The 15789-nt window shown below is 39.2% G+C and overlaps 1 protein-coding gene across 1 annotated transcript; it reads left to right on the forward strand.

The window, feature by feature from the left end:
- Positions 1–8459: 8459 nt before the first annotated feature.
- On the forward strand, positions 8460–15223 carry LOC104958135 (ras-related protein Rab-3A). The gene is made up of 4 exons (XM_010785845.1): positions 8460–8690; positions 10945–11063; positions 11175–11299; positions 12109–15223. The coding sequence occupies exons 1-4, from the start codon at positions 8466–8468 to the stop codon at positions 12297–12299; spliced, it is 660 nt and encodes a 219-aa protein (XP_010784147.1). The 5' UTR covers positions 8460–8465; the 3' UTR covers positions 12300–15223.
- The last annotated feature ends 566 nt before the right edge of the window (positions 15224–15789 follow it).

Consider the following 15789-nt stretch of genomic DNA (forward strand, 5'->3'; position numbering starts at 1 on the left):
GTGGGGGGGGGGGCATTTGTTTATGATAGTATCGTTCGTTCCGGTGCACTCCGGCAGGACTATCACATCGAGATTAAGATTAAACGAATTGCTTTCACTTGGGAATACACATATAACTATGGAGAACCAGATTTGTGTAAATTACTGTTCGTGGTAATTTGAAAACACATGCCGGTGGTGTCGGACATACACAAACACACCGAACACACGCACACAGAGCGGAGCTGAGTACACACACACACACACATCATGCGCCCCGGTAACAGGACATCTCCTTCATAAAACGAGGGGGAATACTCTGGTAGTTCGATGTGTGTATAGGTGTGTGTGGTTAAACGTAGCAGCCTCGATCTCTATTCAGTGGTTCTAATGAAGGGAAACGCAGTGAAGTAAACAGTAAAAGGCACAGCTCTTTGCAGCTGGTGCTGCTCTTCTCAGATTCTGTTGAGTTACACGTTACTGCCTCCAGTGCCCTGTACGACGAAGCCACTTCAACAGACCCTGGATATGTTCGATTTAGCCGGCTTAACCCTAACAAACGCGATGTCAATAAACGGTCCTACGAAGCTAGTGGTTATCAACTCAGTAAATCAACCAGGGTTTCTCTGTCCGGCTGAGAGCGCGTTCACGTGAAAGGGACGGGGTTAGCAACATTTGACCAATCACAAACATGACAGCGCAGCGTCATACTTCTCATGAATGAATAGTGTAAATAGCAAATCCTGCTTCGTAGTACAGGCCACTGGTGCCGCAGAGATTTCATAAAGTGAAGGAGGTTTTCCTTCTATAAAACAGCTGTGGGCAGCAGATACTGTGAGTCACGGACAGGAATCCCTCAATTTAAATAAAACGAGGTCAAGCTTTATTAACTCGTGCGCACGCTTTATTAACTCGTGCGAACGAGAAAGTAAAACGTGGCCACTTTTTATTTATTTTTCTCTCAATTAACCCTCCAGGGCTCCGTAGAATGCTAATATTAGCTCTACGAGTTGAAATGTTTTTTTACCCCCCAGTTCAAGTCCAGTATTTTTCTTATATGATGTGTCAGATGTATGGGTTTGGTTTATGATTGAGAGGGCCATGAACTGTAGTTTTGGTTGTAAAAATACGTCATACTTAAAAGTAGGGAAAGAAGTACTCAAATCTTAGTCTCACAAATGTGGATTATTTTTTTATTTGCTTTATATACCGCTGGGTAGTTTGTGAGTTTTAATGGTCTTATATTGACCTATAATAATACATAATATTTCAAATTGATGAGTAACTTATGTTTTATAAATAAATGTTCTGAGATTAAACAAACAATATTTATCCTTCAAAATAATAGAAAATGGAATAACTCAAGTAAAGACAAGGACCTTAAAATGTACTTAAGTAATTGAGTAGGATTCGAGGTACTTCGAGGTGCAAACAGTTTATAACTTCCCCAGGTTCTGCAAACTTCAACTCAAACTCAAAATTGCCTGTATTAGTAGCTCAGCAGTTGTCAGCAGATTCCTCAGAAACATTTTTTAAGCAGGAAGGTGTTTGCTGATCTGGGATCAGCCGAGGATCAGCTGTCAGTCTGCTGGAGGCCAGCCGCTCCTGATTAAATGAGCCTGACTTGCAGCAGCACTTAGCTGGAGATCAATCCTGCTCCTTGAGGCCCTCAATCTCCTTTAGGTGACAGGTTTAGGGGAGAGCCTGATGATATCATCCTCCAGCACATAAACTCGCAACTCTTATTCATGATTGAATTAGGATGAAAGAAAAACACAAAACACTTGGTTAGAGAAGATGGTTCAAAGACTTGACCAACGACAACGTGCTCTTGAGCAAAGCAGAAAACCTGCAGCTGATTCAGTGCAGATGGATGGTTTTGTAGCTTAATCATCGTGTTTTACTTATCTCAGGGCTTTATATTGTTATTTGACATGTTTTGTTGTAACAGTGAGCTTTGAAACCCTTCCTCCCAAAGTAGTATCATTGTTAATGCCTCTGTCGCAAAGACAATCGGAACCCTTTCCGTCTTCCTCAGAGGTAAACTCAACACGACACACTACTGCATTGGTTTTACAAGCAAATTCAACATTGACATATTTTCTATATTTATTTTAGTATCATCAACTTGTTAATATATTGTTAGCATGATGGCTAACGCTAGCGGCCAATCTACTTCTATCCAAAGCAAGAAAAAAACCTCACAATCTGGTAGGCTGTGGTGCAGTGTATGTCCAGGGCTTTTATTGTGAAAAAGAGAACGCAACCCGTAGGCAGACTGCAAAAACGTGGTATGAATCTATTTGGGCTTAGAAGCATGAATAAAACCTAATGAGGTGATCTTTTATATTTGGGCAACCCATCTCAGTTTTTAACTAAAAGTGACAGCAGTAACAGCAGAGATGTAGATTTCAGTGTCATTTGGCCATCCTAAGTATCAGCTCTCTCTGCCTGATCAAAATCGTGCGCCTGCTCCTCCATGACAGAGGCGTAGCGGTATCCTCAGCAGTCTAGTTTGACCTCTCCATTCATGTCTCTCCTGACATTCAGCCTCGTCTGAGTGTCTTGTTTCCAGTCATCAAACTGCGGAAGAGAATTTTACTCTCAAAGCAAGTTTAAAAATCCCTTTTACTACGGCTGAAATAGAGTAATTTTGAAATGTCTGGATGAGACGTTGCACTTTAACATTGGAAACTCATACGACATATATAGTCAATACAATCAATATCACTTCATCACACCACTTTTGTTATTTTGTCTCAAGTGCAGAATCCAGGCTTATTTGTGAAGTGTCAAATTGATCAGAAGGTTGTTGAAACTTTATTGATCTCTTTATTGTGGAGAAACAGATGGAAAACAAGCTCTTAACATTTGTAGATTGGCAGTTTATGCAGCAGGTCTAGCTGCATTTTTGATGATCGATGGATTTTGAGAGGGGCTTTTTGTTTAAAAATGTAATCCATTCTGTGGCTCCAGATCCCCAATGTTAGAATTTGAGTGATTTGTGTTCTGTTTAATTCTACTGTATAACCGATAGTGTTTGGAAAGAACCTTTTGCTTTAAGAAATGACATTTTTTACCATTTTCTGAATTGTTTTCAGACAAAATAAATGATATGTGTAGTCTATTGTACACCCAACAATTTCTTGAAATCACAAGCCTAACAGTTCATCGCACCTGACTTGTACCTTTGTTTAAAGGCGGGTTACTATCGAGGCCAAGTGAAAGCAGCGGAAATGTCCTGCAGGCTGAAACATATTTGCATAATGAGAATTGTTAATTACTTTGAGATTAAGCACAGAGGCCTGCACTCTGTAAGCTTCTGTATCAAATTAGTGTTTAGTGAAGGTTAAGCCAACTCTCTTCTTCAGAGCTCCTCTCTGAGACGCAGAGGAAAGGCTGCGGCTCACTACACCGTCACATACAGCACCGAGTCATACGGCCATCAAAGCTCTGTGATAGTGTTTGACAAGGTCCAGAATTCCAAAGGTGGCTGCTTGTTTCTAATGTCCTCTTATCGCAGCTATTAATAACCATCACATGCTTGTGTTTAATTTGTTCTTATTCGAACCAGAGCTTCTGTCCAGAACAGTCTCGATAAGTGAGTGATTAAAAATAAAACGTATGAAAAAAGGCAGTGTCAAATCAAGCTGCAGCACATCGACCTATTCAGCAAATGCTACTGCAGTGCTAAATCAAAATGTTTGTGGAGAATTTGGGGAAAGGGAAAATAAATAATGGTGTTAAGGGACGAGTTGCGAAGTTTGGATGACACTCAAAGATAATCAAAGGTTTGGTAGCAGAGTCAACATTTAAGTGACTGTAAGACTTTTGCTTGAATGTGTATTTCTAACTCAACCTTTTATCCAATGTGTAACAACTGCAAAACTGCTGACTCCGATGAAAAGAAAAACTAGTTGATAAGATGCACATGGGCTGAAATATCTGCTGATGGTGCAACGGTAACACGAGCAGATACATTTTTTATAAGGCTAACCGAAGACGAAATTGAACACCAAGCCCCGACTGATCGATTGTGATCTAACTTACAGCCGTTGGCTTCATTCGGAGAGAAAGACTCACATTTTGGGATTTCAGTTGTTTACAGGGATGAATACACTTTTTCTTGGGGAATTTTTGTTTCACACTAACCTTCTGTAATTGTGGTAAACTGTGTTATTTTTTTGAAATATATTTTCAACTTTGCGACATTAACTCATTATTCGGTAACATCAAGATGTGTTATGCTTGTTTCTATCCACATGGTTTTATTAGCATTTTCCATATGTGTATAATAAATCCTGGGTAGAAATGTCAAAAAATAAGATTTGTGCAAAAAGTCAAGGACATATTCACATTTAAGAAGCTAATCCAGAACATACAAACGAATACCTGAATATGAGAATTAGATAGATCATATATCTTGAAAATATACTTTCCCCTGCTAAGAGAATCCAAAAGCTCATACTAGACTGCACAATCATTGGACTTGAGTTTGTTCAGTAGGTGTGTCTTCTCCTGAGCTTTGTTTGATCAATGACTTTGTGGGGTGGGTCAGTTGATCCAGTGAGGATTGCTGGGTGTCAACATGCTCTACGTCTCCTTCAATCTCTGTGTTTCCTCTCTGTAGTTGGTGGGATTACGTGTTCTCCCTCAGTGAGTCACACTGCAGTTTGCTCACTGCAGAGCACGCAGACTCATTTAGTCATCTTTAAGACTTGATTAGGTGCCAGTGATGTTCAGCGGGGTTAAAATGCTGAGTCACAGCTGATTTGAAATTGTTTGCATCTACCTGTAACTGCAGTTTAGTGTACATTTCTGAGATAGAGACAGATTAAAATTAACAAAAATGTAGGCAGCCTTAAAGTATAAACCACAGACTTGTGCTAATAATTTGAGAAAAAACTATTAAAACATACTCAATTGTCCCAGTAAGTTGTGCTGAGACACTGCAGATCATTTCAAGCCACTTGCAACTTAATTCCATACAGCATTAATGAACCCAAGGATTTTTTTAAATGTTCTTTCAGTGTTTTTTCTCTGTCATTTTTCACCAGTTTTTTTTTTACACTGATCAATAATTACATTTATTGATTAAATTCAAGCACAAACAGAATCATCAACGTTAAAGTTCTCCCAGGACTTTCATACAAATATTTGAAAATGAATTTAATATCTTATACTTTAAGCTTTATATCGACTATAGCATAGTAATTAAAGACCTAATGTTATTTAAAGTGGACCTATCATGCTATATTTGAATAATATATTGTAGAGCCATACCTATATAAAACATTTCGGTGAAGTTTTCTTCTCAAAATACCAAACAGATCATGCATTTTAGCTATGCCTCATTTCGCTCTATTTGCTCTATTCCAGCCCTGTCTTCAAAAGGGCTGATTCTGTGGCAAATGAGCTGCAGCTGACCACGCCCCCCTGCAAAGGAGGGGGGCGAGGCACGAGCGTCATGTTACCATGCTGTTACCATGCTGTTACCATGCTGTCACCATGCTGTTACCATGCCACGGCAACCCCCCATTCCCCTGATAGGTGGAGAGTTGCCCATATAGGCGGAGCTCATTGTTTCTGACGTCAGAGATATTTCAAATCTGTATCAGTCTGTATCAGATCCGTTGCAGCCCCATTTTTAGAGATTTGGGTATGGAGGAAAAGAGATAGGGTTGTGTTTTCTGACACTTGGTGAGTTCCCTGACACACCGAGGACACATATTCATGTATGAAAGACGTACAAAAGTGCATTTTGCATGATAGGTCCACTTTAAGTTGACTATTCTTATTTTTTGATTGTATTAGTTATTTCTATGACTTTATGAACTTTCTAATTTTGTAAAATGCCGTCTCTTATTTTCCAGATGTCCTTTTTATATTTCCTGGATTTAAGAACTTATTTTTTTTAATTAATGCATTAGTGTATGAATTATATTCAGAAGCTCCAGGCTGCAGACTATGTGAAGAAGTAGTGACGTCAAAGCCGGAGCAGAACTTGGCATCAACCTATTAAAATCCACAATATTGCTGCTCTGTTTTAGATGTTCTCAAATTAGGAGCCTGAAAAAAACAAATAGTCTCTATTTCCACCAAAAAGACCAGGAATTATATTTGCTTTTTTTCAGGCCTTGTGTTTGTTTCCTGTCCTCAGCCTCTTTGCATAAAAAACATCAATGTGTTGAGGACTGGTCAATGGTTCTTCATTATTTAACAAGCATCTTTGAGTTCCTTCATGTAAACCGATAGGTTGTTTTGTTTGTGCTTTGTTCCCGAAGAGCTCTCGTGTTTCACTGCAGCCGAGCGGAGATAACAGTCTAAATATAGAGCAGGCTGCAGCAACTCTGGGGCCCGTGGGCTCGAGCCATTGTGCTCTCAAGAGTCGAAAAGGTATCCTGAATCCTTTTAGCCCTGAACTCTGTAGCCCACTGTAGTCAGCATTATGACATACCAGTTAACAATGCAAGTCATGTAGACGATGGTTTCGCTACTGAAGTTAGAACTGCAAGATGGTGGAAAAGCCTGAAAATTACTGTAACTTACCAAAAGGTGGATTGGTCAGGCTCTGAATTTCTCCCTTGCTCTCATCTTTTCAGCTTTCACACAAATACATTATATCTGTCACTCTTCATAGGAGTTCAACAGCAGGAATGTCTTTCAGGAGAGACTTTGAGAAAATATGTGCAATCCCAAATGTAACGGTATTGCATCTCCTCAAGCTCCATGACACCATTTTGTATATTCATATATTTTCTAATTGGTAGATGAAATTCCTGTCAGGAGCCTGTTCAAAAGAGGGAGAGACTGAATGTTACGTAAACATTTAATTTGAATGTTACTTAAATGATATAAAATAAATCTCAAGTATGAAAGAAATGTACCCACAATTTTCTAAATAACGCCTACATGTTGTGCCACTTCCAGAAACATGTATACACCTCGAGCTAGTTTAGGTGATGGGATGTTTAAGTATCTGCGTCACATTCAGACTGCTTAAAATGAATGTTGGTATCAACCTGGGTGTTATTCTTATATTTCTTTGGTGGTCTTGACAGCGTTTTACTGACCACAGTTAAACATAATAAGGAACATTTGCAAGGACAAAAGCAATGTGGGTAAGCAGCTTCAGGATTTAAAAAAAAAATCTCCTATCTCTGTGTCTTTGAGTCAAATCAGACAGGTTAGTGCCCCTTGAAATCCATGTAATTGTAAATAACTGTAATGAGAAGCAGAATTGTCTTGGCAAGCTTCTAGCTGACGTAGATACCTGTCCTAGTATATTGTGAGTATATTTTGATCTTACAGGGGTCTTCATATAGATGTTAAGCTTCAGCTGTGAGCACAAGACTCCTGTTCGAAGGAGCCATCTCCAACTCTTCTCTGCCCTGACCTTAAAATAATGATCTTATGGCAGTAATTGATGGTTTCGAGTTATTGATGTTAAAATACAAATCCCGTTGGTATAAATCCAACTGACTGCTAGTATGGTTAATTGCTCTTCAGACATCCCCAGCTGATTGTGATTGATTGAACCTTTTGCCTCCAACCTTTTTGCCGAATTGAGAAAACTCAGATGGGTTTTCTGTTTTCCCCTTACATCGCTATGTGCTGCTTTGATTTATTACCATTATGGCAGATGTGCAATTTTTAAGGCTTATTACTTTATCACTATCTTGCTGAGTATGAAAAACGCTGAGAGAATCTCATCTTCTTTCCAAACTCTAATTAAATGTATAACCTTTTAAATACGGAAACTCATGTCCGCTGTTTTTGAATGGTTTGGTTTAATATTATTAGAGTGTTTTATTACTCATTACTTTTAAAGAGACGGTCATTCATTATTTCTTTCAGTCATTCATTAGAGTTCTGTCCAACCATTAAGGTGCTGCAGATGTGCAAGAATGATTGTTTTTCCCATATGTCGGCCCCTCCAAGTCCAAGTAGATGGAGTTAAAACGCATGTTTTGTTCGTCCAACAGGATCTGCATATATATACTGTATATCAAGTATAAAGTTTACTTAGGTGTTCTTTTGTTGCTTTCAAATACTTACTGTCCTCGATATCACATTTTTAAATGTTCAGAAACCTTTCTGCACATTCAAAACATATCCCATCATTAATGTTCCCTGGAAAGTTGAAGTATTTTAAGGGGAAAAAAACGATTGGAGTTAATAATATAAAGTCAGAACCTTTTAATATCTTTTAAGACAATGTTTTATGAACAAACATGATTGCCAGGGAGAATTCAGTATGGATTTGATAGTTTTCTGACCAAATTGTATGTTGTAGGAAATTAGATGAAAGTCACTGTTTTCTTCCTTGGCAGATAACTCACCTGTAAGATATGTCATATTGAATGCAACATAATTTGCAATGTTATTGGTTTGGAACCTCCACCCAGTAAGGAACAGCTACCTATATGATTTTTTTAAATGATCATTTTTATGTGACCAATTTTTTTTATTGTTTATTTCCACAGATGGCCTCAGCAACAGCAACCTACGGGCAGAAGGAGTCTTCGGACCAGAACTTTGACTATATGTTCAAGATCCTCATCATTGGCAACAGCAGTGTGGGCAAAACCTCCTTCTTGTTCCGCTACGCCGACGACTCCTTCACACCGGCCTTTGTCAGTACGGTGGGCATCGACTTCAAAGTGAAGACCATCTACAGGAATGACAAGAGGATCAAATTACAGATCTGGGTAAGACATTTGTTGATGTATTTGGTTATGAGAAAGAGGACATCTAAGGGTTGTGATACTCACTGGAACATCTGGAACAAAACCTGTGGGTTAGTGACGTTTTCTGGATGTCCGTCCGTACCTTGTCTGTACATCCCTCGAGCTCAAATATGAACTCATTAGATTTTATTCAAAGGTTGAGGTCACTGTGCCCTCACAGGATTATTCAAGAACATAATACGGTAATTTATACGGTTCCAAACAGTCAATAAGAAAAAAAGGTTAGGGGTTACATTTTGGACTGAAGCGTGGCGGAGGCATACGTCTGTGAGGCGGGCATTCTAGTTTTAGTGTTGTAAAAATACTGCAAACAACATTTCATAAGCTATTTGATAAAATGTTCACCGAAGCAGCAAGTTCTGTAAAACTGCCCCGTGGTGCAGTTTTATTATGCAAACTGTCCTCATGTTGCAGTAAACACACAGAGATCTGCTTCCTCTCTGCAGCCTGCTCATCCAGCTGACACTTGAATGAGTATAATAATCATTCAACTAATGACCAAAACTCAGCTAGTAAAATAGGAACAAACGGGGCGGTGTTTGTTGCATCAGAACTGTGTTGTCCCCTGAGGGCTCAGCAGTAAACAAAATCACACAGCAGAGTAAAGACAGGCTCCCCGAGGAACCGCATCATGTTGTAGATCATAGCATCAACCCTACATAAAGTGGACGTTCTGCAGCAGACCGATGACCTGTGATGGAGTGTGTGTGTGTGTGTGTGTGTGTGTGTGTGTGTGTGTGTGTGTGTGTGTGTGTGTGTGTGTGTGTGTGTGTGTGTGTGTGTGTGTGTGTGTGTGGCCCTGTTGTCAGCCTGTGCCAGGTCTTGCCTCTGGTAAGGGAGACAAGCTCAGCCAATCAGAGCACGAGAAAGTGGATGACTGGGTGCTCTCCCCTCCCCCATTACTACAACATCTCACCCGAGTACATATCCTCCTCCCTCCCCACACACACAAACACACACTCATATACATAAAATCCCAACCCCCATCTCTTAGCATTTCTCTCAGCGGAGCCTCCAGTCCAGTAAATATAAAAATGGTTAGAGTCATGACCTCAAAAGTGATTTTACAATTTATTTATTTTTGTATTCACAGTGTGATTTATGCATTTGTGTGATAAATAGCTAGATAGATAGATACATAGATACATAACGCCAATGTTCACAACTTTATCTTTGTTTCCACTCTCATGAAGAACCCAAAGATGAGTACTCCAAAGTGTTAAACATCCCTCACATTTTGGTTCAGAGCTGAAGCTCTCATCCTGGGCCGACTGCAGCACATTGAGTGGATGAGCATAAACTGAACTGATTAGGATCATCAGTATTGAAATGTCAGTGCTGCAGCACTCTAAAAATAGATGAGTGTGCGTGATTAAGTAAATATATACACTAATGAGTCCAAGAAATAAAATAAAAACAAAATAAGTCTATCCGTGTAAGTATTTGTTGTATTTGTGTGTGGGGAGTTTATGTTATTGCATAAAGCTTAGATGCTTCAATGTAAGTGTAATTCCCAAGTAAGGTATGCTGAATTTGGTATGGGTCTTCAAAATGAATATGAATAGAAGTACAAATGACAGCAAGCCCTAATTCATAATTAGTATATAATAAACCTATAGTAGATACAGTGGTTGAAGCAGGCAGTCCACGTCAGTCTTTTGCTTTGCTGATCTCCACTGACGGCAGAGTGATGCTGTTGGACCGGAAGCATCTCGGCTGGGTATCAGAACCCAGCAGGCTTTAATTCCCTGGGCATTCATTATGGCTTAGCATTGACATTCAATATCACCTGAGCCATGGCCAAGCAAAGACAAAGAGAGAGAGCCCGAGGGAGATTGAGGCAGGTTCAGTGCAAAGCATGCGGGTGGAAATAAGGACAAGAAGAGGAGTCGATTATTTAAAGAGCCACAAGAGGCTAATTCAGTCTGATACGATGAATGTTTAGGCTTTTTTAGGCTCAAGTACATCTTGAACTAAGACAGGGAACCAACATTTGTTTTTTTGGGGGGGGCTGGATTTTGATTACTAATTTTGACATATACGTTATTGAATATTTCCCCCAGTGTGTTTACTCAGGTTATACTGGAATCTGCAAACAGTCTGCCTTCGTAAAGACACTTTGACATCATACAGTTAATTTGTAAATGTTCTGTATTGTGTTTGCTTCTCTGAAGACTTTTTAAGTTTATCATCATTGCTGCTGTTGTTTTTCCAGGACACGGCAGGTCAGGAGCGTTACCGCACCATCACCACGGCCTACTACCGAGGAGCTATGGGCTTCATCCTCATGTATGACATCACTAATGAGGAGTCCTTCAACGCCGTCCAGGACTGGTATGTTATTGTCTTGATAAGAAAAAGTGTAATAGTAATACCTAGGATTTAAGGACACATTCATCTCAGTGTTTGAGTTTCCTCTCTGACTGCTGGCTGTTTGGTTCCCAGGTCGACTCAGATTAAGACGTACTCGTGGGACAACGCCCAGGTGCTGCTGGTAGGGAACAAGTGCGACATGGAGGACGAGCGAGTGGTGGCCGGAGAGAGAGGCCGACAGCTCTCTGAACACCTGGGTGAGTTCACGGGGTACACACACACACACGCACACACACACACACACACACACACACACACACACACACACACACACACACACACACACACACTTCATATCTCTGACTCATTGTTAGGTACACTTACTTGAACTGAAACGATAGACAGAGACAGAGACTTTGGCCGGCTTGTGTTTCTATATGAAACATTACAAGATCAACTAGGTTTATCAACATAAACCATTTGGAAACATGAATACAAAAATAAAAGAATCTAATAGATAACAGGATATTTCACTGTTTTCTAAAACAACAATTCATGGTTAAGATTTCACCAGCTGAACCCATTACTACATTTACACTATGAATATCCACAGATGACCACGTCAAGTGTAGTCAGTCAGTGAGTGCCAATGAAGGGTTTTGAAACAAACCATCTTGAAAGATATGTATTGTATTTCATACAAGGAACAAAAGACACGACAGATGAAGAAGCAAATCTTACTAATTTATATCACCAAACAATTTCCCCAGTTGATTACTTACATTAAGACAAATATTTAATCTATTAATGGTTAGAACATGTTCTGAAACATTTGCAAATGAGGCATTATATGATGCTAGCTTTGATTGAATTCAGGATAAATATATTTGCACAAATTAACAAAGTTAGTATAATAAACACCTGATTATGTATTTTGGATGTTTTCTCTCCACCATTCTGAAAGAAGAAGCAAAATAGCCCAAAAACAGTGAATGAAGAAACATTATGTTGTGATGTATTGTCTTGCCTTCAACCTCTCTGACCCTCTCTCTGCTCCGCCTTCCAGGTTTTCAGTTCTTTGAGGCCAGCGCCAAGGACAACATTAATGTGAAGCAGACCTTTGAGCGGCTGGTGGACATCATCTGTGAAAAGATGTCCGAGAGCCTCGATGCCGGAGATCCCGCTGTCACAGGGGCCAAACAGGGGCCCCAGCTGACAGAGCAGCCCGCTCCTCCTCACCAGGACTGTGCATGTTAAAGCTGGCTACTCCCCCAAAAACCCTTTTCCTGCCTCCTCCTACTTGTCCTCCCTCAGCAGGACCCCGGGGCCTCGGGTCAAATACTACATCACCTGTTTTACTCACTTCCTGCTTATTTCTGTAACCTAGTAAGGATCATTGGCTGAGGGACACAAGAACCAGGTTTAAAAGTTACTGAAATGATGCTAGTCGACCAGTACTCGCTGCATGTTTCCGTATGGTTCCTATTCATAAAAGATCTTAAAGGTAGGTTTTTGATCAGTGCAGTCTGACGCCAAAGCAAGTTCAATCGAGTGTTTCATACTCTTTATAAACCTGGTTCTTGAAGGTTCCCGACCCATCTTCCTTTGTCTCCCTGTTCCTCAACGTGGTTTAAAAAGAAGGATTTGAAGGCGACCGTCCTCAGAGTGCCATTTAAATCCTTCCGATGTTTACAGTTCTTTGTTTCATGTCAGTCAAATGTCTTGAAAATATGTCAGTGGATTAATGTGGGAGGGGTGATCCAGCTGAAATCTGCTCCACTCTGATGTGTTACATTTCTGTCATGATTCTGGATGCAAAGTGAATCAACATACATGGATCTGTGTGCTATTCGTCGATTCAGCTGGTATCTAAGCATAGCTTTTGCAGGTATGAGCAATTGTTTTGTTTTCATTATCCATCTGAGCCTTTTCATTTGGCCTTTTTTTATGTTTTTGTATTCTGGTGCCCCATTTATTCTTTCGGGACTGGGTGGGGAAAATATAAACAAGTTAGAGATACGTAAAAAAATTGCAAAAGAATTAAGAGACACGTTTTATTTAATTATATTTATTTCAAATGTACATATAAATGTTGTGCAATATATATAATATCTACAGGTATGCATTTCTTGAAATGAATTAAAAAAGGTATGAAATTCTATGAGGATAGTATCAAATATAGGAGGTCTGTGTTGTTTGGTTTGTTTGGATGATGTGTGGAATGGTGTGCACCCTCGGCAGCTCCTCCGTGAGTCGTTTCATTTTCATGTCCCTTTTGTCTCATGCTGCCTTTCGGAGAAGTCAGAAATTCAAACTTCCCCCTAAGAGAAACACCGGGAAATGACCCTTTAAGTCTGAATATAAATTGGAAACTTACAACTATGTTTATCATCCACCAAATCCACTCGGTGTACTGTTAAAAGTGAATAATTTTAAAATGGCTCTAATATTATAAGAAAGAAAATGTTGAGGCATTTTGTCACAACTGCCTTAAAATTACAGAAAATGTTCAACTGTAAGGAAAACATTTTGCGTAGCACAGTTGGGCTGGCTAACCATGCTACTTATTGACATCAGGGTATTAGGCAAAGAAAATGCAGCAGTTGATGCAAAGCATTTCAAATGAAATTATGTGAAAACTTATATTTTTACCATCTTTCCATAATCTTAAACATTTCCTCATTCTCTAGAATTTGATGGAATGGGTTTGGAGGATGCAAAAAATCTGTCTGTTATACGTATGGTGTTTTGCCTGTGTATTTATCTGATAGTTTCAAGGGAGTGGAAGAAAACATCAGGAGAGACTAGAATTACATGTGACACACAGTACAGACAGAGATCAGCGACTTCGTGTTTCCTGACAAACAGCCAAACAGTAAGCAGCTCCTTCAAAATCAGTATTAAAGCATCTGTTTTTCTGTTTCCTATCGCCAACGCTCAGTCTTCAGGTGAAGAACAAAGAGAACTGTTAAACAAGAATCAAATAGCTGGAGGCTGAAATGTTCACTGTTTTCTAACATGCCTGGAGTCAATGCAGGATTTAAATATTTTGTATATATTCTTGATTCGAACCCATGTGTAACGGCCACATTTCTTCTCACAGCTGTTTTTTAAGCCTACTTAACATCTCTCATTCTGGTTGCGGAGTTCCCCCCTACACCAACACTTGTTTAAATAAAATGTCAACAGTTAGAACTGGCTTGCCAGGCGCTCCTACTTTTCACTTCACCAAAGATTGCTTTTAGGAAACCAGGATGAGCAGTGTGACCAAGTTTAAAACTGTATTAAAACAGCTGCTGCTTGGAGGACTGAAGTGAACGCTGGACATTTAGAAATAATTCTCTCACTGTTATGCTGTTGGGAAATGCTATCAGAAATGTTGAATTGCTTTAGTTTTCAGTAATAACAGATATCAAGGAGAAGAGAGGGCAAAACATTGTAAAAACATGATGGAAGTCAAAGTCTAATTCAGAAAAGCATTTATTTTTCAGAGTAAATGTTGCATTAGTTATGTATTACAGTAATTGTGGCATACAAACCTGAAATCACAGTCAAGACACTGACTGAAAGGTTTAGAAAATGAGGTCCCTGGTAAAGTGGCCCTTTAATGTATTTACTATTATAAAAAGGGAGTGAACATCACGACAAACCTGGGAGAATCATTTTATCCTGCGTATGTTTTACTTCTTACTGGATGTGACTGTTTCTTTTCGGGTAAAATCGAAACTTTTAAATTGTTCTCCTTTCTAATATGTCTTCCTCTCTATATAAACCAGATCTGTAAATACTGTCCCTTTGAGTCATATATGTGGATTGTGTTGTACCGACTCAGGCTTGCAACAAAGAAATAAAAGAGGAAAAAAGACAGTAAAAAACCTAAAACCACACAAAAGAGCCATGTTGTTCTGTATCTGCATTCATTAGGCCTTCATTGTTAATGAATGTGTCACTCTGTTACAAAAGCAATACACAATACAGCATCTACACAAAAAAATGAAATGCCATCAAGCTTGTTAGAATTTGCAGACTTTAGATCTTCTACTCGCACGCAGGAACATGTACTTTATTTGGTCTCGTGTCACTGCCTCTTTACATCCTCCTCAGTTTGGGCCAGAGAGAATATGCTGTGGATGTTTTTATCTGTACTTTGTGGTAAAACAATAAAAAGTTACTAACAATCAGTTGATTCTTGTTTTTGAAGATGTACATTTGAGGGTAAAAGGGCCTAAATTAAAGTTAAAATCTCAAAATAAACTGATATCATACAGTGTTATTGTATATTATGATAATATAAATATTGTTTTTGACGATTAGATTGTTCTTTTATCTACAGCCTTAAGATGTCCCACTTTTCCTTTATGCTGAACAATTATGTAGGAATATAAGCGTGACAAGAAGAATAGTTTCTTACAAGGAAAATTCAAAAAAGATGTAATCAGTCAGAGTTTAACACATTTGGGCATTGTGCTTCTGACATCAAATAGACTAACCAGGTGAATTCTTGCAAACTATGATCCAAAGTGGCTTGTTTATTAGGGGGTTTCCAACCAATAACCAAGCTATCAGCAAAATATAAGGTATCATGAGGGACAAAGCATGCAAAAAGGGAAACAAGTCATGAAGGGTTGTTCTGTGTTTCTGTGCTTCTGGTATTGATGTTTTTGCTGCTATTGCCAGTGTTGTCTAAATCCAATCTGCCTCTATGACCGATGGCTAAAACCTAAAAATCTGTTCACTGGTGCAAGAA

The sequence above is a fragment of the Notothenia coriiceps genome, unplaced genomic scaffold, assembly GCF_000735185.1.
Source record: "Notothenia coriiceps isolate Sejong01 unplaced genomic scaffold, NC01 NC01_scaffold00028421, whole genome shotgun sequence".
Taxonomy (NCBI): domain Eukaryota; kingdom Metazoa; phylum Chordata; class Actinopteri; order Perciformes; family Nototheniidae; genus Notothenia; species Notothenia coriiceps.